The sequence below is a fragment of the Harpia harpyja genome, chromosome 1 (genome assembly GCF_026419915.1).
Source record: "Harpia harpyja isolate bHarHar1 chromosome 1, bHarHar1 primary haplotype, whole genome shotgun sequence".
NCBI lineage: Eukaryota > Metazoa > Chordata > Aves > Accipitriformes > Accipitridae > Harpia > Harpia harpyja.
Window position 1 is genome coordinate 88,795,454 of NC_068940.1, and position 26,489 is coordinate 88,821,942.

Below are 26,489 nucleotides of genomic sequence, written 5' to 3' on the forward strand. Positions count from 1 at the left end.
ATGAATGATATAAAGGTAACAAGAGGAAACCTTTTTTTTTTTCCCCTTTGTCTTCCCTCCTCATGAGAGCATGACGCATGCTGTGATTGAGCAGACAAGGGTATGCCTGTTAAGCTGACTGGGTGTTCCTACGGCAGATACTTTCTACAGAGGGTTCCTTCTGAACTTTCCTGCTACAAGACCAAATTCACACAAAATGTCTGTGAACTGTTGGTTCATGTTATGCACATTTTGACATCTTTCAGCTGGCTTTCACAGATTTTCAAAGCACCTGTTCCAATACAACCTGTTTTTTTGGCAGCAACCAGTACCAGTAAGCCCCTGATTTTCTTTCCTCCTTCACTCAACCATTTCTAAGAGTGTACTTGTCAAAAAATATAATGAAGTGAAAGGAGTCAAATGCTGCCCAGCTCTCCTAGATAATGGACCACACTTCCTGCAGAAAAAAAATTGTTCGCATTGTTACACAGATTAACTAAACTGTTCTTGCCTGTCACTCATTTCTTAGGGGAAAGGTCCAGCTCACTTGCAAGTGGGCTGTTTGCCATGTGAACAGATGGGCACGGGGTTCGACAGCCAAGAAATGATGGATCAAATTTTGAAATTTGTTGCTCGCTCTCCACTTTAGTAGTTCCTAATTGGCCTCAACGGAACTTTATCACTCTAAAAATGGTATAATGGCAACAACATTTGACTGAACAAATACACATCCCATGTAGGTGCTGCAGGCAGGCTTCCTGGCTGACAAAATCAGAGTGACACCATCAGCGAATGTCTAGTACAAGCTGACGTAGCTCTTTGAGGTTAACATGTTGCTGTGTGAGCCTACAGTGGAGATGAAGGGGAGTATCTAATGCTTATTTTGAATGGTGGTCTAAGATAAAGTCTTTTGTGTGATAATATCCTTTTAACAAATATAACCATTTAAACAAAGAATGGGTTCACTTATGTCTTACAATAAGCATAAGGCAAGAGGTAAGAGGTTTTTTAATGATGCACCGTTTATAATATATTGTCTAAAATTGTTACCACCTATATAACCAATATTATTCAATATTTAACATAGCAAATTGACCAAAATTAAATTATATTTGACTGCTACTAATAGAGCAAGCAAACAAACTTTCTTTTAGAACAACATTGTCTCCCAGCTTTCTAAGTGCTGCTATGGCAATATATATTCACCTCAAATTCCTGTGTACACAGTGAAAATATAGGATGTGAAAACAATGCAGATTTATCTTTGCATCCTATTGATGCACTTAGTTCTGGGTTTGTATCATCAGCGATTTGAATTATTACTGAAGAAAAAGTGTCCACTTTACCTACGAAATACAGGCTTCTTACACTTCTTCATATTGGTTGTACATAGCTTTGTAATTTTAACTCTCTCTTTCTGTTATCATTTTGACTGTATCAACATTGTATTATGTTAACTAATACCAGCAGTTGCAAGCCAGGATCTTAACATTTTGTTTATACTGTAATGGGAATTTCTTGCCTTGTGCCTCTTTCTTGCACACATTTTGACAGGTTACTGATGGATTTGCAAAAATAGTTGAAGAGTTCTATGAGTGCACTGATAAGAAGTGATGATGATCATAATTAGTGTTACCTTTAGAAATACATTATATTTTTAATAAAATTGCATGTACAGTAAAAGTAGATAAAATATTCTTATAAGCATCTACACAACACATTTCATTAATTATCTCAGGGAAAAAAAAGCAATTTCCCAGGGTCTCTTCCAATTTTTCTCCACCACCTCAGGCCCCATGCTATTTCGTATGGGCATGATGATTCCTATTGATTTAAATGTCGTGCTAGGAAGCCTAAATCCCCAAGAGCAATAGAATCTCCCCTATCACTATCCTACTGCTTATTGACCTAATTCACTAACCAACCATCAGGGTTTTCTCTCACAACAAATAAATCTTGCATGAAACAGACAGTACATGGACAGTCGTAGTTTTCATTGGTGTTGCCAATATCATAAACTTAAGGTCACCAAAGCATTCCTCTTTGTTTCTCAGATTGACCATAATGTCATTTGCCATTTAAAAATGGGCAGAAACCGCACCTGTATTTTTAATATCAAAACTATTTCTACAATCTGAAATAAACTTGTTGTCATTTAAACAATGCAGACAATTCAGCACGTGCAAAATTCCAGGTATTTCAATGCTCTGATTTGCCTGTAAGTTATCGCTGGAACAGCTGCTGAACAGGTCTAATGGTTGCAGCGTAATAACCGCTAATCAAAATATTATTTAGACTCAGTGTTTACTGCTCAAAATTCTGATAATTAGTAAACTTCCTCTTTCATTAATTGAGCCAAACAAATGAAGAATGAACCAGGGTTTGTTATGTTATTCTGAGTCTCACAGGGCAGGCTTTTCAACTAAAACTTCTAACTTGGACTCTGCAGAGCCTGCATCTGAACTTCACTCTCCGTGATTTTACTGGGTTGAATAACACGCTTGTTTATATGTTAAAGCCAGGAGTCTAAACTTAGAGTGGCTCTGTAAAATGTGGTCGTCACTAGATATGAAATACGTTCACCAAAACAGAACACAAGAAATACACTATATAAAGAAAAAACCTCCATACTACTTTGATAGGCAGTTCTGCTTCAGAGAAGAGGCCTAATCCTGCTCCCAGTAAAGTTAGTTAGAGTAACAGCAAGGTCCTAAATTACTAGTCCTCTCATCAATATCAAGTTAAGCTTTTATCAATGTAATTTGAAGCAGTATTAAAAGCAATAAATGCTAATTTATAATTGTTGATATTATCAAAGCAAGATCATTTGCAACCATATGTAACTGTGCCAGATTTTTATCACATTATAAAGGTTAACATAAGTGTTACAAGAAACATCAATGAGCTATGCACACTACGTTTGCTTTTGGTTAGATAAGTATGCTTTGTAGTAGTTGATATTCCCTCTAGATAATGGATATGGGCCAGATTCTCTGCTGACACAAAGCAATATAAGTAATTTGAAGGCAGATATGCTGATTTACACTAGCTGCAGATCTAGCCGTAATATCTTTACATGCAATAAACCATCTTAAATAAGTCCGTTTCCTAACTATTACTCAGCCATTCCTCACTATTGCCAAAAGGGAACTCTGAATGCCAAGGTCTGCAGGATTTTATTTATCAAAGCTTCTTTTAAGGCATCTACCATTTTGGCATGCAAGCCTTGCTTTATGACCAGAATCAAACGTTTTCATGAAACAGCAGGATTAATTCTAGCAAAAAATGCCATGTAGTGCATGTTCTTGCTGTAATATCTCTTCCAACTAATTATTTTATAAAAACTGCATATTACATTAGCAGATTTAGATACTTTTGCTGCTTGGTACTTCTGAACTGTATAAAGAGAATTTAAAATGTTATACCATGCATCTCTTTAAATACTGGATTACTGATAACTCATTGTTTGTATTTCTGTATTTATCTACCTTGATGAGAAGCTAACTAAATGCAGAGCTAAGAAAATCACACATCTGTTTGTTATATAAATACAAAATTATTTTACCAATTAGGTGCTATGCTAAATAACATTTTAGTGTCCTGACATTAAACATCTGGAGATAAATAGTACCTAAAACATACAGCCTAATTTTCCTTTGAGGTTTATCTATTTTTACTTACATTTGCTGGATGTCAGCTTATAATAATTACCCTTCTAAACACATCTCTAGCACTAATGTGACAGACTGTGAATGCTTCTTGACAATACAGTATAATATCCTCCTTACAGGCTTCCACCAGCAAGGCTACAATCTTACTATCAAGTGTATAAACATGTAAAAAAGCTCACTTAAAACATTGACAAATTTCAAATATATTTGGTTTACTGTTTAAAAGCCCATCAGATTAGGCATCTCTCAATGTATCTAAAAAATAAGGCTAAATGTAAAGAACTTTGGGTACTATGTGTGATGTCTGCATCTGAGTGCTGCCTGAGTAGCACGAGCAGTAGGTACAACTTTGAAGTATTTGTAAATGATGTCATGTCATTTGAAAAGTAGCAAAAATTTCTGTTTAAAAGCTACTACCAATAAATGTTGCTTACAAAGACAGAATAGCAATATAATCACTAAAAAGCATTTCCTAGTATTTTTGTAAGTATGACAAACTATGTTCATCTGTGACACAGGACTAGACATGGAATTACAGTAGTAGTTCCACTAAAGCAGCAGGAATCTTTGTATTTCTCCATCTGACATTAAAGGAGACATCTTTTCTGTAGGCCTCATTTATACATCTTCACAAATTTAGTCAAAGACACTAGACTTTTATCTTAAGAAAGAGCAAACACATTATGATCTACATAGTTTTATTTCTCTGTGAGAGAAAGAGAATGACTAAAAATTCAGTAAATACAGGACTTTCACTTAATTAGAAGGACTTCAAAATATGTTAAAACACCCAAAAAGACAAAGCTGCTGTCCTGGAGGATGCACTGTCTAGTACATCACAGTGGTGCTTGCTCAGATGCTTAAATCCTTACTCAGTTTTTTATGTGATCTTAGACATAAAGTGTACAAATTCTCCCTGTGATTTTCTTTATTTGACAAGAAATAATAAAATATAAATTAAAATAAAAATTTTAGAGTTTTGATCTGATATATGTTTTAGTAAAATAAGGTGAAAATGGAACTTTCCTAATTTGTAAGATTTTCCCAAACTGTTAGAAATCAGAGGAGCGATGATGTTTTAAACAAGTGGTACTTCTCTGGTTGCCTCTATTCCTGAGTACTTAAATAAGGACTGAAATATTAATAGCTTAAAAGTGTATAATTTAAATGTGAAAGCTCTAAGTTTTTTTTAATTTTTTTTTCACAGCCTAAGAGTATGTGGCTCTTTTCATGTATGAGGGGCAAATCAGAAGATTTTAAGTTTTGACAAATAGAAGCTTAAAACAAGTCAGAAGAAAGCTAATCAAGAGGTAAATAGATAAGTCCTTTTTTAATAAATGAATGTCACTTAATTCCAGAAATACTACCTAGTAGCAAAAATGTTTTTTCAGGTTAAACTTAGAATAAAAAATATTAAATACCTGATCAAAAATGTATTCAGCTACTATAGGTTTTACCTTACTGAAATAAATCAATGCTTTCACATATTTAATTAAAAAGCTAATTTCCTTAACTGTTAATCAGAACTATTTGTGAGCAAACAAAGTATGTTTTATTGAATAGCCCTTGTCTGTAGCCAAACAATGCATTTATTGAAATTAATACATACCAAAAAATTCTGGAAGTAAAAAATATTTTTTAAAACATGTGACAAGTACTGCACTTTCACCAGATATGAGGACTGTCTACAGCAATCATACCAAATAAATAATCCACATAATGGCTTGGTTCAAGGCAGTATTTTATTTACTGTATTGCACTTTTGTGCCTGTGAGATGAGAGAAATTTTACTGGGCCTTTTGGGGTATGCAGACTCCTTTTCTTTGATGCTATGATCATGTCACTGACTGATAAATGAGTATCATGTTTTTTCTTCAGATATGAATGCAGCAAGAATTAGATTTTGTAGAAAATTGTTACTTATTCTTTACTGTTCTTATCTGCTTCAAATATTTTATTCAGTAAAATGTATTCCATAATAAAAAATACTCGATACTGACTTAAAAGAAAAGTTCTAGGGGCATTCCATTAATGTGTGGATGAAACTCTTGGAAGTCAGTAATAATTCCACAGAAAATTGACACTGGAATATCATCTTAAATTACTGTCTTTTAATTCTGTGAAAAGCAATACACAGAAGAAAAAATGCCAACTCTTAAATTTTATGAATTAGTCCTCTGGACACGCTAAGTGATTTCCCTTCATTTTGAGCAACTGCATTATTTTGTTTTGACTAAGAAAGTGCAAGCTGTAAAAAATACTAGCCTGCATGGAGTGAGGTAGTTTGTTTCCCTGATTAATTAATATTCAAGTATTAATGCACTTCTTTAATCATTTCTTTGTTCAATATACAGTTATCTTCCTCTTGGAAATTGTAATGAACAGTTTTAAAATGTGTATACACTATGCACAAGTGGTAAAATCTGATAGCAATCTGACAGTCTGAATCCATCTCATGTCCTTTTTGGAGGGAAAAAGAGAGAAAGAAAAAAAGTCAGGCTGAGGGGTTCGGGACGAGAATTGAAAATATAAATTTTGTGATGAAAACTAGTTAAACTTACATGTACTACATAATCTTGCAATGAATCTTTAGCAGTTGCTTTGCCTCTAAAGCTAGATTTTAATTTATAGGTTGCAATATGCTATAAACAATATGGGGATGTTGAAGAATAAATTTCTGTAACGTGCGATCATGCCATATGTGTACATTTCTAACTTTTTGGGGGTGACTATCCTCTTTTATAGCCTTGGTCTCTTTACCTTTGTAATTCTACAGCTCAGAGCTTTGTCCTCTCCTCCATTTTATGTTTTTTCTTCTCCTCCATTTTATGCTGTCTCTTCTTGGGTATTGTGTCTGTATTTGACAACCATACCAAAAGATAGAGAAAGACTTATTTTGTTAACCCACCTGCCTGTTGCCATGCTTTTCTTGTTTCTGGCAAAATAAAAATTACCAGGACTTCTGTCAGCCAGAACTCTGAAGCTCAGAGTTCATCAATTCAGTGGTATTAATTTTTATGCTAAAGTATCAGGCCAGTGATATTACTTCAGATCACACAACAAAAGTCTAAGCATTCTTCCTTCACAGTATCATGAGGCCTAATATTGCATGTACACAATGTGTTAGAATTAAGGGCCTGATCCTGTAGCTGGTATGATGTTCCTTTTGACCTTAACTTGGGCATAATTGAGACGTAGGTATACAAACACGTGTTTTTACAACACAGTGACCAGACAACCCACAGTGACAGGAAACTGAGAAGGCAGAATCACCCGATCGCCCGTGCTCTGTGTCTGTACCGAAGGAGATGCACACGCTGCCAAGTGGGCAGCTGGATTGGCATAAAAGAACTATATTAATATCACAAAAAGCAAAAAAGAAAAGAAAAAAATCCAGTGATGATCTCAAAGATAGTGTGATTCAAGTAAACATAAAATGTGATGCAGTGAGATGTGATAAAGCCTAATCTTACCATTCTTACGGCGACAAAACTTGAACTGGCCTCCAAAGCCGGACTGAGCTCTTAGATGACTGACTGTAATTAGTGAGAGCTATGGATACAGATACAAAATTCCTAACAGCTTTTTGATTAAATCAGCTACCAGTCAACTACTGTGAATAGTTCAGATGAAATGAAATGTGTTCGTTCAAAGCACTTTCCTAGTAAGAAGTCCAGTCCTCTGACAGCGCCGTCAACCTGTAAATGGATTGCGGCACAGGTCGGCAGATGATCGAAAGAGCAGACTATACTGGCTATTTTAAATTAAGTTACTCTGGAATATTATACTTTATAAGTACTGCTATCTGACCTGCTCTTATTAGCAACACTAAGTAAGACAAGTAACTTTAAAAATTTAGAGGGGAAAATGCTCTGCTCTTTTTGTACATTATTTGACATATTCGGCAATAATTTGCAAAGTCGGTTGGTTTTGCACTTTGTGTTGTCCAATATGTATCTGTAGCAGGAAAAAAAGGACTACCTTTTTTACATTATATAGGTGTTATTTCAAAATCATTAATCTGGCAGAGGCCTTCAGCTTCTACTCATCTTTTTTAGGCTGAGCAGCTTTCAACATTGAATTTCCCTTTAAGAAATGTTCACGTTCAATAAAGAAGGCAAGATTACACAGAAACATTCTTGTCCGTTCAGAATAGCCACGCGTGAAGAAAAAGGGGAAATCTAAAACATTTCGCATACTTCAACTCCAAAGGTCGTATACATCATACTTCATGTAGCATAGTAAGGCCTTTACCTCTGTTTTATTAGTTCAGTCCTAATTTGGTCCACAGCTGAGATATAAACACATGTAACTTCATTGTTTACTTGTAAAATATTAAGATTTTGGGGGGGACTATGGCAATGTTTCAATACGTGCAAAATAAAATGTTAATGCAACAGGTTAATGCCTCACATTAGGCGTTGATTAGCTTAACATGGAGATGTTTTTAGGTAGCATTTGTACATCTTTACTAAATCACCAGTGAAGGCTGTATTGCCGATCTGTCACTACTTTATGTATGCCAAAATGTGCAAAGCCTTTACCAAAATGCGTTTCAGCTGGCCATAACCATAGGGAAAAAAACCATGTGGTTTGATACACGTAACCTCGGGGCTGGGTGTGGGGGGGAATACCTTGCGATACACGTATTGAAGGTAGATATTTCAGAAGCAAAACAACCAATGGGGAAAGCGGTAAGACTCTATTTCTGATGTTTTAAGTTAGCAGGCGGCAGGTCTGCAGAAACGCATCGCTCAAAATTTGCAGACTCTCAAGCTTCCTACCGATAGATGCAGTTTAAAGCTGTATTGAGATAAAAGGACTATAGGGATTTGATGAGATATAAGCACTTTTACGATGTGGGGTTTTGTTTTGGGGTTTTTTTTTAAAGAAATAAAAAGCCCTGATGAGCTAAACACGCCCCAAATTCGGTCAGAAACAGCATCACCTCTCACTTCAAACCCCAAGGACTTGGGGCGGGGGGAGCATTCCGCCACCCGCGCGCAAAATACGCGGGGGGGGGAGGGGGGAGGCGGGAGGAGGCGCCGTTCGCCTCCCCCCCCCCCCCCCCGCCGCTCCCGCCCGCCCCACGGCGGCGGCTCCGCCTCGTCGCGGCGATCAGCTGCGCGCGCGTCACGTGGGCGCGTGTCGAAGGTCACGGCGCCCACAATGGAGCTGTCGGCGTACGCGCAGGGCGGGTGGCGGTTGTTGGGTGACCCCCGCCGTTTTCCCCCGCCGTCCTTACGCCGCTCTCCTCCGCGCCGCTTTCCGCAGCCTCCTCCATCACCCTCAAAGCGGGTTGGGTAAGGCGTGGGGAGAGGAGGCGTGGGGACGGTGAGGGCCGTGTTCTTTCCTCCGGCGTCGCCACGCGTGTCTCCGCGTCTACACGCGCGTGTCCGTGGTGCGTTGGCCGGTGTCCACCCTCACCACCACCCCCCCGAACACACACACGCACACGGGGCGGCTCCCACCCGGAGCGTCACTCGTGGACGGCTCCAGGGTGCCGCTGCGCGGAGTGTCATCGCTAATGCGCGCCTGCTTCATTACAGCTAAAACCCGTCCAAAATTATTTGGGGGGGGGGGGGTCGGGGTCCCCCGGGCGTTCGTGTCCGCTGCGAGCGTGTTTGGTTTTTTTTTCGCGCGTGGACGCTTCCCGCGGCAAGCCCGGCTTGAGAGTATAGGGCGGTGCAATTAATTCGGTGCTGTTAATGACACCGCCGCCGCCTCCGCGGACGGAGGGAGCCGCCGGTGCCCGCGGCCGGGGGCGGCGGGCAGCCCCGGTCCCCCGCCTGGCCGGGGGCTCCGGCTCCGCTCCTCGGCGTTGGCGACGGGTTTGCGAGAAGCGCGGACGGGGCTTGGAAAGGAAATCGAGGTTTTCCTTCTTTTTTTTTTTTTTTTTTTCTCCTCCTCCTTTTTTTAATGGGAAGGAGATGGAGAGGCGGCGGGGCGTGCATCGCCGGGCAGCCCCGCCTGGTACGGCTTGCAGCAGCCAGTGCTTCAGCCCCTCTCCTCCTCCGCCTCCTCCTCCTCCTCCTCCTCCTCACACCTTGCCTGCTTGCTCCGTCCTTTCGCTCTAAAACACCAAATGTGTTTCATTTTGAGGTTTTTGTGGGAAAGATATCCCGTTCAAAGGGCGCGCAGCAGCTCTTGGTACCGTGTGCGGGGATTTGGCAAATAAGTGTGTCATCAGTAATTCATTTATTTTAGACGATCCAGACCTGAAAGATATTGACCCTACGGTATTAAAACATTGCCATGCTGCGGCTGCAACGTGTATTCTGGAGGCAGGAAAGCAGAAAGCCGACATATCTGCTATAAGGTACTAATACTTTGAAGCTACCCCATTTCTCTAGTGGTTGTTACTTTAAACTGTACTGCTGAGTTAACAGAAAACTAATAAATTCTTTCTCCCTGTAGCACGTGTCTTGAGGACTGTAAACTGGACAAAGAGAGAATAGAACAATTTTGCACCGAATATCAGGTTTTTAAACCAATTTTAACATATTTATGTTTTCTTTCTCTCTCAGGGATTTATTGAATCTAGCAATTTTTTTTTATTTTTTTTCCCCAGAAAAACAAGGATGCATTGGAAATCCTACTGGGAAGGTAGGTCAATCAGTGAGCACAGATAGATAGTTTCAATTTCAGCTACTTTGAAGCTGTCCTGGGAAACACCTATGCATACTTTAGGTAATGAAGAAATATTGTTACATTAAAAAAAAAAAAATTCTACATTTTTAACAAACTTCAGACAACAGCTCTTGAAATTTATCTTCCTCCTTTCAGAATTCTACTCTTAAGAAACTTTTTGAATTTTTCAAAAGACTTTACAAGGATCATTAAAAAGTTCTTTATTAATGGACAGCTTGAGAAAATGACGTTTTCTTTTAGTGTAGGGAACTTGTAACTGTTGTGTCTTTCAGCATAGGCAGATCTCCTCTCCATATAACTGATGTGTCTTGGCGCTTGGAGTATCAGATCAAGGTAATTTTAACACATCAAGGTGTCTCTTCAGTCTGTTTCAGTGCTGAGACCTGACTTTTTTCTGTGCTCTTTGTTTTTAATTTAGAGCAATCAACTTCATAAAACTTACCAGCCTTCCTACTTGGTGACCTTAAACGTAGAGGTACTGTATTCCCAGCACCCTCAGAGGAAAAAATGCAATTTCACGATATTTTTTTTAATAAAACATGCATCGTTGGTTGTTTTTTTCTTCAGAACAGTGATTCAGGATCACACCCAGATGTTAGTTTTAGTTGCACGATGGAACAACTACAGGTACTTCTTTCCTTCATCATTGTTTCTATGCTTGGCTCTAGTTGTGTATGTAAACATTTTTAACAACTTGCCAATCAAAATGAAATTATATATACTGTTATTAAAAAAAAAAAAAATCCAGGACCGGGAGGGTAGAGGAAGATCTTCTATAAAAATTATCCAAGTGTAGTTTTCCTGTCTACTCAAATAAAGTTGCAAAGTAACTAATTTTAGTTGCATGGGGAGTGTTTTACATATGTGCATAAATATTTTGTCTGTTTTCATAACTGTAATATGCATATATATATATATGGGAGGACATACATCATTTTTCTGAAACTCTGATTTCCCCGTGCTTTAGAGAAATGATTAAAGAAGCTGGTTCAATGATTTAAGTGTATCAGGATTAAAAATAGAGAACAAGCTGAAGGCTCTTCAGTGGTGTTAATGACATGTAAGAAACGTACTGAAACAAACGTTGATCTTTGTTTAGCGATTTAAATGTGTAACTGAACAATAGGGGTATTGTAATGCTTGGAAGTGACCAAACTGTAGAGGATTGGGAAGAGGGGTTGGGGGGAGAGGAAAAGCAAGATATTAAAACTTCAGTTTTACACCTCTGCTTTTCTAACATGTGCCTCAAAAGTCGTCCTTTTCTTACTACTGTGTTTTTAATCGGTTTGCTGACTTAGTTAAATCTGACGTGCTTTGGCTGGAGAACAGTCCTAGTACAAAATAGCACTCCAAATATTTTCAGTATTTTAGAAATGTATATAGTACTTCAAAGCCTAGAGCAAATGTCAGCATTGGCCATCTTAACGATACCGATAAAATCTACGCGTTAAGAGTAGTGATCTATTTTAGTAGATAATGTATGTTAAAAGGTGTTTTCCTTCAGTTCCCACTTTGCTTACTACATTGTAAAATAGGGAGCTATTTAATTACTTGCTGGCATTGTTCATCAGTTGCAACATTTCTTTGTGGTATAAGGTGCTGGTTTCCCTTGCCTCTCTCTCTGTGTAAAACAAATATTCTGTTCCTCTAGCTGACCTTTTAAAAAAAGTGTTTATCCTAAGACAGTATTTCATCTCTTAGGATTTAGTTGGAAAACTAAAAGATGCTGCAAAAAGTCTAGAAAGAGCGACTCAGATGTGATTGAAGGAAGGTGTCAGCCTGCTGAGCTGAAGCACTCTCATTCCTGAGTGTCTTCTAAATGACAAATGTCTTTCATCTCTTGATGCAAACTGTTCATTTTTTTTTTTTTTTAAGTCCTTGGATGCGAATTAAGTGAAATAACTTTTTTATGACCGGACTTGGTATTCCTCGCTCGTGTCATTTTTTTTTTTTAATTAACTCTTGTTAAATAGTTGCTTAACTGTCGTGTCTTCAAAGCATTCCTTCTATTTAACTTTGTGTATTTTTAGAATTGTCACAGATTATTTTTCTGTGGGATCTAATAAAATTTATTCGCTCCCGTTCTGCAATTTCTGTGGGTGAATTAGCTGTGCCTAAAAGTAAGATGCTAAACGTTAGACCGGCTCGGTGAGGCGAAAATCCCTTCCTCCCGCGCCGCGCCTACGGCGCGTTTGCTAAACTGCCCACCGCGGCTTTGTTATTCCACTCCAACCGCTCCTACGTACTCCGTGCGAGTCCGAGGCTGGTCCCGGCGCGGGAGGCACGAAGGACTCCCGTGCGATTTGTCGGAGCCGGGGCGCCTGGCGGAAAGCCGGGGCTCCGCGGGGCTGAGCGAGAGAGCCGGCTGCCGGCTCCGCCTCGACGGCGTCTCCCCCCCTCGCGGGGCCGCTCCGCGCCGGGCGGCGGGGGCCGCCGCCCTCCTCTCCCCCTGGCCCTGGGCCGCCCCGGCTCCGGTGGCCGCCGCGGAGCCCGCCCGCACCTGCCGGCGGGGGGGGAAGGAAGCGCGGCGGCGGACGAGCCCTGGCCGCGGCGCCCGGCGCGGAGCCGGGCTCTTCCCTCCCCGCTCCTCCGCGCCCGGGCTGCGGGCGGCGTCCTGTCCTCGGCGGCGGCGACGAGCGACCGCGAGGGCTTCCCCGCTTCCCCGCTCCGGCGGCGGCGGCGCCCGGCGCTCCCCGTCCCCTCCGCGGGGCGGGGGACGCGGCGGGTCCCCGCGACGCCCGCTCCCGCCGCTGCTCCGGGCGGGAAAGCGTCGGCGCGGCCCCCGAGGGGACGCGTCGCCCCGACGCCGGCGGCTCCGGCGGGGCGAGGGGCGCGTCCCGCGGCCGCGTGCGGGCGGAGGGCGGCGGGGGCGCGAGGCCGCGGCGCGGTCGTCCGGCGGGGGGCTCGCCCGGTGGCGGGACAGGGGCGTGCGGGGCGGCGGCGGGTGTCGGGGGCCGCGAGTGGGAGCGCGCAACAAGTGCTTGGAGGGAGGCGAGGGCTGCGGGGGGAAGGGGGACGGGCGGCGTGTGGGGCCGGCGGGTGTGCGGGCGGGGGGGGTCTGCGGGGCGGATGGAGAGGGCAGCGCCGGGCGGGGCGGGGCGGGGGACGCACCTCGCGGGCGGTGCTCGGGGGCGGGCGGTGCTCGGGACCGGGGGGGGGGGGGGGGCGGTGAGGGGGGTGTCGCGGAGCCCGGGCGGCAGCTGGGAGGGGAGCGGCGGCGGCAGCGGCGGCGAGGGTGGCGGGCGGGGGCGAACGGGAGCGGCGTCGCGGGCGGAGGGAGCGCGGGGAAGGAGGGCGTCGGGCCGCGGCGGGCGGGAGCCGCGGGCGCGGAGCGGGAGCGGGGCCGGGGGTCGGCGCGGCGGGGGAAAAGGAGGCATCGGCGGCGCGCGGGCGAGCGCGTGCAGGGCCGGGGGGAGGGGAGGGGGCGGCGGGCGGGGGAGGGGAGGGGGGGGGAGGGGGAGGCGGGGGCGGAGGGGGAGGAGGCGGCCGGGTTGCGGGATTGGGTCACGGGGAGGCTGCCGGGCCCCGGCGGCAGCGCCGCTAATTCCCAGGCCGCCCTTAAGGAATGAGGCGCCCCACGTGACGCTGGCGGGGCGGGCGAACTCCGAGCCATTTTGGGGACGGTGTCAGTTTCCACTGTGTGCCTTCAGCGTTGCATTCTTCCCTCCTCCGCCCTCCTCCCGCCCGCCCGCCCGCCCGCCCTCCTTCCCTCCCCGGGTCCCCGCCACCAACTATGAAATAACAACAACAATAATACTCGTAATAATAATACTAATACTAATAAAAGAAGGCACGCGAGCGAGGCCGCGAGGCGGAGCGGGGGGCAGAGGGAGAGACAATGGGCTGGTGGAGAGAGGACCCATCCGGACCGGGGAGACTTTGCGCTCCCAGCGCCTGAGCCGCCCGGGCGGCGAACTCGGAGGGAGAGCGAGGGAGCGAGAAGGGCCGGTGGACGAGAGGAGGAAACCCGGGTGTTTTGTAACTAAAATGAGCGGAGCGCAGCGGCGGCGGCGGCAATAAGCTTATTGCAATTGACAGCGTCTGCAGTTCATTTCAAGATGGCCGCTTGGCTCACATTCATTTTCTGCTGAACGACTTTTAACTTTCATTGTCTTTTTTGGCCGCTCCGATCGTCACCCACCGGCTCCGCTTTCCGGGTACGTATGAAGCGAGGTGTCGCCTTACCAAGGGCGGGGGGCGAAGGGGGCTCGGCGGCGGTTTTCGGCCGGTTTGGGGGCTGCAAAGGGGAGCCTAGGTGTCCCCCGAGCTCTCCGTATGGGAAAAGCGCTGACAGGCTGCTCCAGCCACACGCACACACATATAGACACGCAGCAGCAGCAGCAGCAGCCTGTGCACTCGCTCGCGTTACGCACCCACATTTGCAAATTTTAGTTCCTTTCTTTCTCCAGACGCCCCCTAAAACCTTTCTGTGCACATGGCCCCCGAGGAGAATATTTATATTTCCAGACCCTGCTGCCAGCCCGGCCTGAGCGCCCTTTGTTTAAAGGCAGATTTTGATTAAACTGGGGCGTTCGTGAAATCTGGAGCTGCCTGGGTCAAGTGATTTCAGTCCTCCCCGAAAGAAATGTGTCTGGGGGAGGTTAAAATGTCAGATAATGCACCCATTTTATAGAGATAGAGCCAGCGGGGGGTAGCGATCCTCCTGGAGGGGTTGTTAGGCGTCGGGGCACCCAGCAGAAAATGTTATTAACTTAAGTTGGACAAGTACTTGTGTGAAATTGGATGGGTTGTAAGATGGCGGTTCCCAGTTGTTTCCAATGTCTCCTCTTGCATTTCTGCTCTAAATGCTAAAGTTTGGGGGTTTGTGCCTGCTGGGAGGGGAGAGGGGTGGCCAACACCGAGAAATAACTTTTGGGGGGCGTAAGGATAGCAGTTTGGCTGCGATCTTGGGGACCTGGGGCGTGCGGTTTGCTGGAGCCTTTGGAGCAAAGGTGATGTGTCTGTGGGACGCAGGGGGGGGGTCTGAATTTCTTTTCTCTGGGTTGGTGGTTTTTGGTTTTTTGTTTGGTTTTTTTTTCTTCTTCTTCCCCTCCTCCTCAGCCCGGGAAGGGTAAATTTACATGAAATCCTTTGTCAGATCTTAAAGATGTCACGAGTGGGTTCCTCATGCTGCTTATGGGCACTGCTGGAAAGTTCCTGGTGTATGTTTTTGTAATTGTATGGCCTTGGCAATATATAACGCGGGATGTTTCTCTGTGTTTACTGTAAATATTTGCAAATAATCAGGTAAAAATAAGCAGAAAAATCGCATTTCTATAAAAGTGAGAGTCACTTTTCAGCCTCTAGAAACTTTGATTCACTCCTCCACTCTCCAGAAAAGTCGAGGAAAACCTGGGCGTGCGTGCCCATTTGCAAGCCTGGCGTTAAAAGGTTTTTTTGCGTAGTCTGTAGTGGTCAGAGCAACTTATTTTATGGGACTGTCCCAAAGACCAGGGGGATCCTGGAAATGCAGTCCAGTAAAACTACTTTGAGTGACTCTGTGCAGTGCGTCCTGGAAACTGAGACAGACTTGTGCTGCAGTTTGCCAGAGACACGGAGGCTTGACCTACCTGATCGCTTAGATAGTACAAAAATTAACATTTTAGTGTGGGTTGTTTTTTTTTTTTAAGTAGACAGATCGTATCCTTCACCTAGTTCCAGGGAGGCGATTTAAGGGATTGGGGTCCTTTTGCACTACGTTGCCAATATCCAGGTCTCTCCTCGCTGCGATGAGCTGGGCAGAGATATTTGAGCTCCGTCTGCTTTCTCTGAAAGAAGCAGCGTCCCCCCTTTAAAACATACGTGTCCATTCTTAAGCGAAAGAGTAATAACAGGCTCGATAGTAAAAGTGGCTCTGACTGATAATGGGTGAAGATGTAGAATGACGGCTGCTTTATTCCTGATGAGAGAGTTTTCCGAGAGGAGATGGGTGCAAAGTACACAAACCTACCCGAGCAATGCTTCTCTTTTTTATGTATGTATTTTCTGTTAGAGACCTGTCGAGCAAGGTTTGATAGCTTATTGCCTTTACAGATTTTTAATAATGTAGCTGATTCTTAGCAGGAGAATGCACTTCTGTTTTTCTTCATTTTGACATAACCGGTTTAAGGCCTCTAAATAATCAGCTGGCTGGCAGTGTTTACTTCTAGCGAGTATTATCTCCGTATATTTTACGTTTAGTTGTTCCGTGTGTCAGTGTGTAAATATATATTGTCCTGGTTAAGAGGCTGTTTGTATTGACTGTGTGAAGTGTTGGTATTCGCCGTGCTATCAGCAGGAGCAGAAAAAAATCTGAAAGGGTTTTGCTCGTACCAAAATATTAAGCTCAGGCTGCTGCAGTAAAAAGTGCTGCGTTCGTGTTACAAACCCGCAGGCACAGACACGCGTGTGCGTGTGCCTCTACGGGTGGCTTTTGGGGAGAAGTTAGGCGCCTGGTTCAGCTCGCTGGAGAAAATCACTGATTTCAAAGATAGCTCATAGCACGTTGAAAATGTGCTAACTTTGGGCAATAAATAATCCGCATTTAGGGGTTGCTTCGACAGAACAGGTTTCACGGTTGAATTTAATCCCCGTCCTTTTAGGAAGGGGCTACGCCTGCGTGAAGTAAACGCGTTAATGTCTTGAAAGGTTTGTCCCGGTCTGTCAGGGCTGGGAAGGAATTCTCGGTCAGCCGACTTGCGTGACCTCGGTCACTGCTGGGTTTTTTGGTTCAGATATTTATGAATCATAAGGTAGTGACTTGAACAAATAAAACACAGAACCGTGAAGGCTGCCTGCCCACGTTTAAGTACCTAAAGGGACCTCAGAGTCGCTGGCTTCAGGGCGCTGGACTTTTCGGAGAGGAGCGCAGAAGCCCAGGCTCTGCCTTTTCTGGGAAAAGCAAACCCTCGGTGTCGGTTTAAAAGTAAGAAGCGGGGGGTCAGGGAGCCTGGAAGCGACATTTAAACCGCAGTACAAGGCAGTGGGGGTCTTACTTTCCCGCACGGGGCTGGGAACAGCTTTGGGGACCTGGTCTGGCTTGGTCCTTCTTGCACTTTGCTTTTCTGTGTGCTGGCCGGCTGCGGTTTGACGCTGGGGGGGTTTATCTGCTGCTCACTCGAGGGTTCTCCTGCAGCAGCAAGAGAAGTTTCCTAGCTAGGGTCGCTCGTTGGCGCTGTGCACACTTCTTGAGGAATATTGTACCCCTGTCCTGGGCAGTCTGGCCGAAATTCAAAGCTTTCAGAAAGCTTGGTGTGTTGGGTTTTTTTTGGTGGTTGGGGTTTTTTTTTTTCCGCTGCCTAACATCGAAGTTTGCCAGTGGCTGGGGAGAACCTCGCACCTTGAGACATCTCCAGCTCGCACGGTGCTGCAGTGAGAGGTGGCTCCCAAGCCCTGCCTCGGGAAGAGTGGGGACCAAGGATAGGAGCTGGTGTACTGGGAGCGCTGACATGAGGAAATGAATAGCTTGCATGGGAGCGACGTTGTTACGTTACGTTTTTCAGGATCTGGTTGACAGAAAATAATATACTCTGCAATTGATGTGGCGGACAGGGTTTTTTCCCCCGGTGTACTTTCCCCTTTACCTCTTAGTCCCTCTCATTTTAAATAGTATGTGTGCGTATAACGTTGGTGCCAGCGCATCCGATGGGGGTTTATGGGTTTCAGACTGTGAAAATGACATTTGTTTTTCACTCTTGTCGCTGCATTGTGTTGACAAGGTGTTGATTTAGCTTTAGGAATGATCTGGTCACATGGTCCCTCGCATGTTGTCACTAATGTACCGTTTAAAGTCGGTTTGGGCTTCCCCCCCCGCCCCGGTGTGCTTTATTGCTGAAAAGGGGGTTTGTTTAAGGATCCGGAGGCTTGTTTTCTCCCGTCCAAACACCTTACCCTGGTGCTGCAAATCTCTTTCCACCTCTTGCAAAACTTTGCACCGCGCTCGCTTCGTCCGCGGGAGGCTTTTCAAACGAGAGTCAAAAGAGGGGGGGAGGAAAGAAAGAGAGAGAGAAAGAGTTGGGGGGGGGAGGAGAAAGAAAGGAAGGAAGGAGAGAAAGGAGGAAAGGGGAGAAGGGGGGAGAGGGGATGCCGGCGGCGCGGAGCGGGAGCTGGGGCTCGGCACCTCGCCGGCGGTGCGGGGGGCTCGGTCCCCGGGAGCGCGGCGCAGCGCGGCACGGCTCGGCTCGGCGGAGGGAGCGGAGGGGGAGCGGAGCGATCTCAGACCAGCTCCTCGCACCGAGTCGACGTGGAGAGAGGCCCCTGAGAGGATCCGAAATGGCCGAGGCTCGGGAGGAGCCTCTGGCTCTCGCCTCCGCCGGGCTGAGACCCCAAAGCCCGGCTCAGCCCCGCGCCCGGGGCCGCCCCCGCCGCCCCGCACCGCGCCCCGGCACCCTCCGGGCTGCGGCACCCCGACCCCGCCCGGGCCGCTCCCCACCCCCCCTTCCTCCCGCCCTCCCCCTCCCCTCGCAACCGGGCTCCCAGACCCCCGCGGGCTCCTCGGCTCGTCCACCCCCCTCCGCCAGCCCCCGGGCCCCGCGTCCCACCCCCTGGCCCGGCTCGGCTCGGCCCGGCCCGGCCCGCCCCCCCCCCCTCCCGACCGCCCCCCCGCCCGGCTCTCGTGTGTTCCCAGCGGTGGCAGGATGCCAAGTGTAAGTGTAAGTTGCTATAGCAACCCCCTCGGAGAGCGGAGCAGATCCGGATCGGCACCGAGCAGCAGCGGCAGCCGCCCGGACCCCCCTCGCGGGCCGGCCCCGCCGCCCCGGTGCCCGGCCCCGCTCCGAGGTGCGTGTCCCCCCCCCCCCGTCCCTCCCCCCGCCGCCCCTCCCCGCTCTCCGGAAATGCCAGGGCAGCCGCACCGGGAGGCGCTGGTTCCCCTTTGTGCTGCTCGCCGGCAGCCCGGTGCCCGGCCGGCCGTCGTCGTCGTCGCCGTCCCCCCCCCCGCCCCCGCCCGGAGGTCCCCGCCGCGTCGCCGCCGAGCCGCCTGGGGAGCCCGCGCCGGCCGGTGCCCCGCCGCGCCGCGGAGAGAGCCCGTGCCCGCCGGGGAGCGGCGCGGTGGGTGCCGCGGAGCCGCCGCGCCTCCGCGGGGCTGCGCCCAGGCCGGCCCGGGGCGGTGCGGGGCGGTGCGGGGCCGCCCCGCCGGCCTCGGGACCGGCCCTCGCTCGCCGCCCGGCCCCGCGCCGCCGCCTTCCGCGCTTGATCTTCCCCCTGCGCCGGGGGATGCGGCTGGACGAGGGAAGGGGACGCGCCGGGTCTCGGCACCTGGGACGACGCCGCGCTCGTCCCCGCTGACCGGTCCTGCGTGTGTGTGTGTGTGTGTGTGTCTTTCAGAGCCGCCCCTCGCCACGCCAAAATGCACCGAACAACCAGAATCAAAATAACCGAGCTAAACCCCCATCTCATGTGCGTGCTCTGCGGCGGGTACTTCATTGATGCAACAACCATCATAGAGTGCCTCCACTCCTGTAAGTACCATCGGGCGCTCCGCGTTGTTCCCCCGCCGCTTCCCACCTTTCCCGGGAGCACAAACCGGCCCCCCCAGCCCTCGCCCCCCCCCCCAAGCCAAGCCCAACCCCCCCCGAGGTGCCGGGGACCGCCACCCCTCCGCCTCCCCGACGGGCTGGGAAATCGGTGGCCCGGCCGCGGTGCAGTTTTTCTGACGACGGCCCTACGGTCTTTGTTAAAGTAATAATATATGTACTCTAAGCGTCTCCTTTTCATGGTAATTGCAGCTTATTTGGGTATTTGTTTAGCTTAAGCAGCGCGCTGCTGACAATGGACGATTTGCTGTAGCTTGCATAGTTTAGAAAATCGCACCTCTATCTATGCATATCTGAGCGTCACCTACGACCATCACTAAAAGGCTTTCGTGTTTGACTTACAGTCTGTAAGACCTGTATCGTGCGTTACTTGGAGACCAGCAAGTATTGTCCTATCTGTGATGTCCAAGTTCACAAAACTCGACCGCTTTTGAATATAAGGTAGGAGAAAGATACAATGCGCACCCTGCATCCCTTCTGTTACTTTATATGGGGAGACCTGCGGTAGTCGTGTCGATGTTATCTCTTGGTCTGCGATTTAAATCTGAAAGGACTTGTCAATTTACAAGCTGACTCGTGTCTATGCTCTCTCTTTGGAGTTTTGTCATTGATTGAAATTGAAGATTTCTCTGGAGGCGAGACTGAAAGTTTCTGTTGGTCTTTTTTTGCATACGCCAACCCTCGATGCAATGCCTCTTCCCTCTCCCCCATTCTCGTGTGTACCATCCCGACAGTTTTTACCTCCGCTTCCTATATCTCCCAGACATGCTTCAATCCCTGCCTCGCTCCTTGTCAAGAAAACTCTTGCCGAAACTTTCCAAGCTAAGGGGCAAAAGCCTTTAAAGCATGCTTCTCCTTTCAGAAATATTTTTCCTGTCAGCGTTACTCTTTGCTCTCTTTCTTTTCTAGGGAGGACATGTACTTTTTAAGGCCTTCCTTCAGTCCAAGAGAATTATTTTTCAGTTGTGGTAGCACAGATGAGTTTTGGTTTATAGCGGTATTTAGAGCAGTGTTAGTTTGATTACAAGGGCTTGTAAGTTAACTTTTTATGACTAGCCTCCCACTTTGTAGAAGATGCCTCATTGTTGTGAAAGATTATGAATGAGGAGCTGCCGCTTGGATTAAAGTATCTCTTCATCTGCTTAATTTTATGTTTTGGGGTTGTTCTTTTTTCAGGTCAGATAAAACTCTCCAAGATATTGTATACAAGCTAGTACCAGGCCTTTTCAAAAGTAAGTAGTTAAATTGGCTTTTTTTTTTCTGAAGAGTAGAAAAACAGACCCAGAACTGCTATCCTACATCAATACCAGGAGTTACAGAGTATACACTAAAAGAAAAATATATGCTTTTCCACCTAGATGAAATGAAAAGAAGAAGGGATTTTTATGCTGCTCATCCGTCGGCCGATGGTAAAAGCTTCTCGTTTGCAACTTTAATAAATGTAGCATTGACCTACATGCTTTACTGTTTCCTTTTTAACTTACAAATTATGTATTACCGTGACAGAATTTTAAGAAGTAAATTCAGCATTAAAAAAGTATATTGTTTTAACAGTTATGTAGCTTTAATTCATAATCTTACTATGGAGATTTTTTTTTCTTGTACTGAGAATTGCCATTCTTCCTGATTTGAATTTCAAAATGTAAATTATTGTGGAAATTTCTGCGCAGCTGCCAATGGCTCTAATGAAGACAGGGGAGAAGTGGCTGACGAAGACAAAAGAATTATAACAGACGACGAGATAATAAGCTTATCCATTGAATTCTTTGACCAGAATAGGCAAGTTCCAGAATGGCAATATTTTATGTTTACCTGACTGATAGCAGCTATATTTATTATTTGTTGTAATTGTTTCATTTCTTCTCACAGACTGGAACGAAAAGGAAATAAGGAGAAAGAAAAATCAAAGGAAGAGGTAAATAACTTTTCCTTACTCTAGAAGAAATGTAACACACACAAACATCTTTTGGGGCAGGTTTGTAGCTGAAAAAAAATACATAGGTATATGTGTATCTAGAACAAAAGCAGCATACCTCCTATTATGGTGCTAGGTAGAGAAGAGGTCAAGCATCTTCATACAGCTGTATATGTAAAAAACTTTTTGAAATAAAAAACATCTGACGTGTTACTTTTAAAGTGGAATTTGATTTCTTGTCAGATTCTGCAATAAATTATTTATTAATTAATTTTAAAAATCAGTATGTAATACATATATTCTAAAAAGAGATTTACTGTGAGATAAAAATCCTTGTGTATAAAATTAGTTGCATTTTTAATTACTTATTCTGGAACTGTAATTTGCCACTTTTTTCTGTTGTTCCTTATAAGGCAGCAGAAATTGTTATCATTCATAATCTAATAAAGTGCATTTTTTTTAAATTAACATAAAATGTTAGAGTACAGCTTTGTGGGAGTAATTGCTTGTTCTCAGTAGACTGATTTTCTTTACTGTGCCATCAGGTGAATGACAAAAGATACTTACGCTGCCCAGCAGCGATGACAGTGATGCATCTAAGAAAGTTCCTGCGGAGTAAAATGGATATACCTAACACTTTCCAGGTACCTACGGGGAAAGAGTGATTTTTTTTTTTTTTAATTTTTTTTTTTAATCAGTCTTGCTAGTTTAAGCCTGCTGCTGCTGCTGGTTAGCACTCATTTTCTCATTACAGCCAGTTCCAGCAAGTGCTAACTACCAAGTATTTCTGGTGTGTGCAATATGTGGATGGGATCATGAACGTTATTTTTAAAATACCTATCTGGAGAGTTTGGCGACACTCTGTAATTTTTTAATGCTGTAAATATCGAGGTATCAAGAAATTGCTCATTAATGTATTTAAAACTTATCTAATAGATATGAAAATTCCCTATTCCCCACTGGTTTTGGCATAGCATTTTTTCAATTTTCTGATATATATGGCGGCGGGGCAACTTCCACCTCGGAGCAGTCATACGCTAGGGGTAAATGCCTGGATGCTCTTTAATGCAAGGATTCGTATCTTGAACAGATCGATGTGATGTACGAAGAGGAGCCTCTGAAGGACTACTACACCCTAATGGATATTGCCTACATCTATACCTGGAGGCGGGTGAGTATGGCCAGTGTGCCTCCCCCGGGGAGGGGGGGAGGTGGTGCGGGTCATGGCCCGGGGAGGGCGCTTACCAGGGTCTCCCCTTTGCCTTGCAGAACGGGCCTCTCCCCCTCAAATACCGGGTCCGACCTACTTGCAAGAGGATGAAGATCAGTCACCAGAGGGAAGGCTTGAATAATAGCGGGGAGCTGGAAAGTGACTCTGGGAGCGACAAGGCGAGCAGCCCGGCAGGAGGCATCCCCTCCACCTCCTCCTGTTTGCCCAGCCCCAGCACGCCGGTCCAGTCTCCTCACCCCCAGTTCCCCCACATCTCCAGCACCATGAACGGCACCAGCAGCAGCCCCAGCAGTAACCACCAGTCCTCCTTTACCAACAGAGCGCGGAAAACGTCGATAAATGGCTCCTCGGCCACTTCGTCTGGTTGATGTGCCAACCAGGCTACTGCCGCCCCCCCCCCCCCCCCCCCCCCCCGCCGCCCCTCCTTTATATAGGTCTCTCCATGCCATTACAGCTTTATAGATGCTAATCCATGTGACTATCGTCCAAATTGCTTTCTTTTGTAGTGACACTGAACTTGGCTATAAAAGGCGGACTAGGTGACATTCAGGATGGACGTTAATGGAAACGCAAGATTGAAATGTAAATTGTTTTCAGAGGACTGGGAAGCAAACAAAAGTTACACCTTCACCTGTTCTGAGTGATGCGGAGTTGTTTCCGTCCCCATCATCTGGACTCGGGAGTCTCCAGAAGTCGATACAAATCCCGGGAAGTAGTTTGTTAATCCAGACTAACTCCTCCATTGCGTTCTCTTCGATTGTTATTGTTCTTATGCTGTTTTGTGAACTTGTAGAAAGCAAGTGCTTTTTCATCTTGAAATCCAACAAAATGGAAAGAATATGCATAGAATAATGCATATATGTAGCCATGTCACTGTGAATAACAATTTTTGCGTATTAGCCATTTTGATTCTTATGTTGCATCTTTTACTTCTCTGTTGCTGCGCAGAACCGATCAAAAGAAAAGTAAACTTCAGTTTTACAATCTGTATGCCTAAAAGCGGGTATTACCGTTTTATTTACTGACTTGTTTAAATGATTCGCTTTTGTAAGAATCAGATGGCATTATGCTTATTGTACAATGCCATATTGGTATATGACATAACAGGAAACAGTATTGTATGATATATTTATAAATACTATAAAGAAAATATTGTGTTTCATGCACTCATGATATGGTTGTTAAATTTCTAAACTGGTTCGACCCTTGCAGATGCCGCCTGTTTGAGCTTTGCTCATACTGCAAGAAACACTTTGCGTGTGAGAGCTACAGTATTGGGAAAGCACATTCAAGTCTCTGATAAGCTGGAGGCAATTGGCAACGTTAAAAGGATTTCACTGGCTTTGTCTTTTTTTCCAAGTGATATATTTTTAAATGTTGAAGTGATGCAGTGAAGAAAAAAAAAAAAAGTTAAGGGACATGGAAGTCTTTCATGACCTGTTTGATTACCTTTTTATTATTTGATGTGGTGGGACTGTGTTTTTAAAAGCACATGGAATCATTATAGAAGCCATAAACTATTTGGTATAAATTTTAAGGAACCAGCAAGACGCTGGATGAAGGCATTTTATCTAAATTTGTTTTAATATATACGTATATGGTACAGTACTAACTTCATTAAAATTTAACAGGTACTTTAATATTTCCAATAAATTGTGGAGAATGCCTCCTCTTTAATGGCCTGCAAATAGGTGCATTTTATTAGAGGCTTCTAAGGGTATTATTTTTTTCAGTAGAAGGAACTTTTCCACCATAAAATCCAAACAGCCCAGAACACTTTTCAGTTTGTGCTTTGCTTTGGTCGAACTTCGTGTGTGTTCATCACCCATCAGTTATACATTTGTGAGGGTGTTTATTCTATATGGATATTGTTTCATGTTTGTACGGGAAAATTGTAGTTAAACATTTCATTGTCTCCAGTCTGCAAAAGAAGCACAATTCTTATTGCTTTGTCTTGCTTATAGTCATTAAATCATTACTTTTGCATATAAATTGCTGTTACTTGTCCTGCGTGTTTTTATAGACCAGGTGATTGCAAATCCTCCACAAGGTTATTGCTTATTGATGTATAATGTCTTGTTAAACAAGAGTTGATATTTTTTCCTGTAGTAAACATGTACAGTTCAATTTCAACAGTAAAAACTTCAGTTTTATATACACGAATAACTTTCATTTCTAGCTGATCAAAGAAATAAACAAATAAAAGGGATAATTCATTGAAAAATAGCAAATGACCTCTGTTGATAATGTGGTGTTAAAGGACAAACATCTTGTTCTCGCCGGAAGTCTTTCTGGGTGTGCAAAAGATTTTAGTGAACAGAACAGCAGAGTACTAAAATAACAACAACAAAAAAAATTGCCTAGAAATCGTCGTGATTTGTTTTGGTTGCCTGCCTCGAAAACATTTGCTGTTCTTTATTTGACCCCGAATTATTCTTGAAAATAAGCAAATGGTGTATTCTCACATCCCAGTCAGCCATAGGTTTTACCTCCTATCTGTTCAAACTTAGCCCCTGTTAAACTGCACCGGCTGGCAAGGGAAGAATGTGATTTTTGTGATGATGGCGAGTGCCAGGTTCTGCCTGTGCTGCTCTGGATTACTTTTTAAAGTCTCGGTGGAACTAAATACGTTTTAATGTAAAGATATCTCTCCATGCGACCGAGTGTCTATCTTGGCACGATTCCCTCAACTATATGAGTTAATCACACGGTACTGGTTGAATTAATTCACCCAAAGACCAGCACTGAACCTGCAGCGGAGGCTTGTACGTTAGCATACTGACCAAATCGAGCTTATTTATATTGGGAGTAGCTGATAATGACAACTTTTAGCATCAAAACGGAACTATTCTCGGTCTTTGTAGAGTGTCCGTGAAGCACAAAGCAATGAAACAGGAGCTGGATAATTCCCGTCGAGGTTTATTAAGCTCTTACAGCACTTTCCACATCTCCCAATTTGACATCTCCCGTCTGGAAAAGAACAAACGTTTTCAGTAGCTCTCTTGCCGAGCTGCAGAAGCCGCTGAGGATGTTTGTGCTGCCACGTGAAACTTTTGTTTTGCTGCTGGCCCTGGGCAGATGGCACTGCGATGCGTATATATTGCTAAGCACAACTGGGAGGACGATCAAAGATAGCATCTTGATGTTCTACTCGCGAAGCTGCTGTGTCAACCTCCCCGGTTTCACAATATTTTCCTTTGCAGCTACAAAGCGAGCGGGTTTCCTTGCAAATGTACGTAAACCCTCCCTATTTGAAAGAAATCTCAGCTCGCTATATGTAAGAGAAATCTTCGCAGTATCCGACGTTGCATTTATACAGATCGAGGGATAAAGCCGAAGTCTGCTGCGTTTTTCCGAGCTTGTTCGACAAGCAATCTGATCAAAGGTAGAGGCAGGGGCGGTCTGCGCCCGCTGGAAAATGGTGTTTTTCTGTCTTCGTCCCATCAAATTTTCCGCCCTGCTTCAGCTGCCTGCGGCTCCAGGCAGCGCTTTTGTGCCCGGCCGGAATGGGGGACAGGCGGTAACGATCC

The 26,489-nt window shown here is 45.4% G+C and overlaps 1 protein-coding gene across 1 annotated transcript; it reads left to right on the plus strand.

Annotated features, from left to right (window-relative positions):
• The first annotated feature begins 8,804 nt into the window (after positions 1-8,804).
• Positions 8,805-24,951, plus strand: BMI1 (BMI1 proto-oncogene, polycomb ring finger). Its single transcript, XM_052804103.1, is given in 15 exon segments — positions 8,805-8,876; positions 8,878-8,953; positions 9,858-9,969; positions 10,068-10,131; positions 10,222-10,256; positions 10,869-10,949; positions 19,605-19,738; positions 20,158-20,254; positions 20,990-21,045; positions 21,172-21,222; positions 21,484-21,592; positions 21,683-21,728; positions 22,274-22,372; positions 22,819-22,899; positions 22,998-24,951. Coding segments are annotated over 15 exon segments (1,428 nt in total). The 5' UTR covers positions 8,805-8,819; the 3' UTR covers positions 23,328-24,951.
• The last annotated feature ends 1,538 nt before the right edge of the window (positions 24,952-26,489 follow it).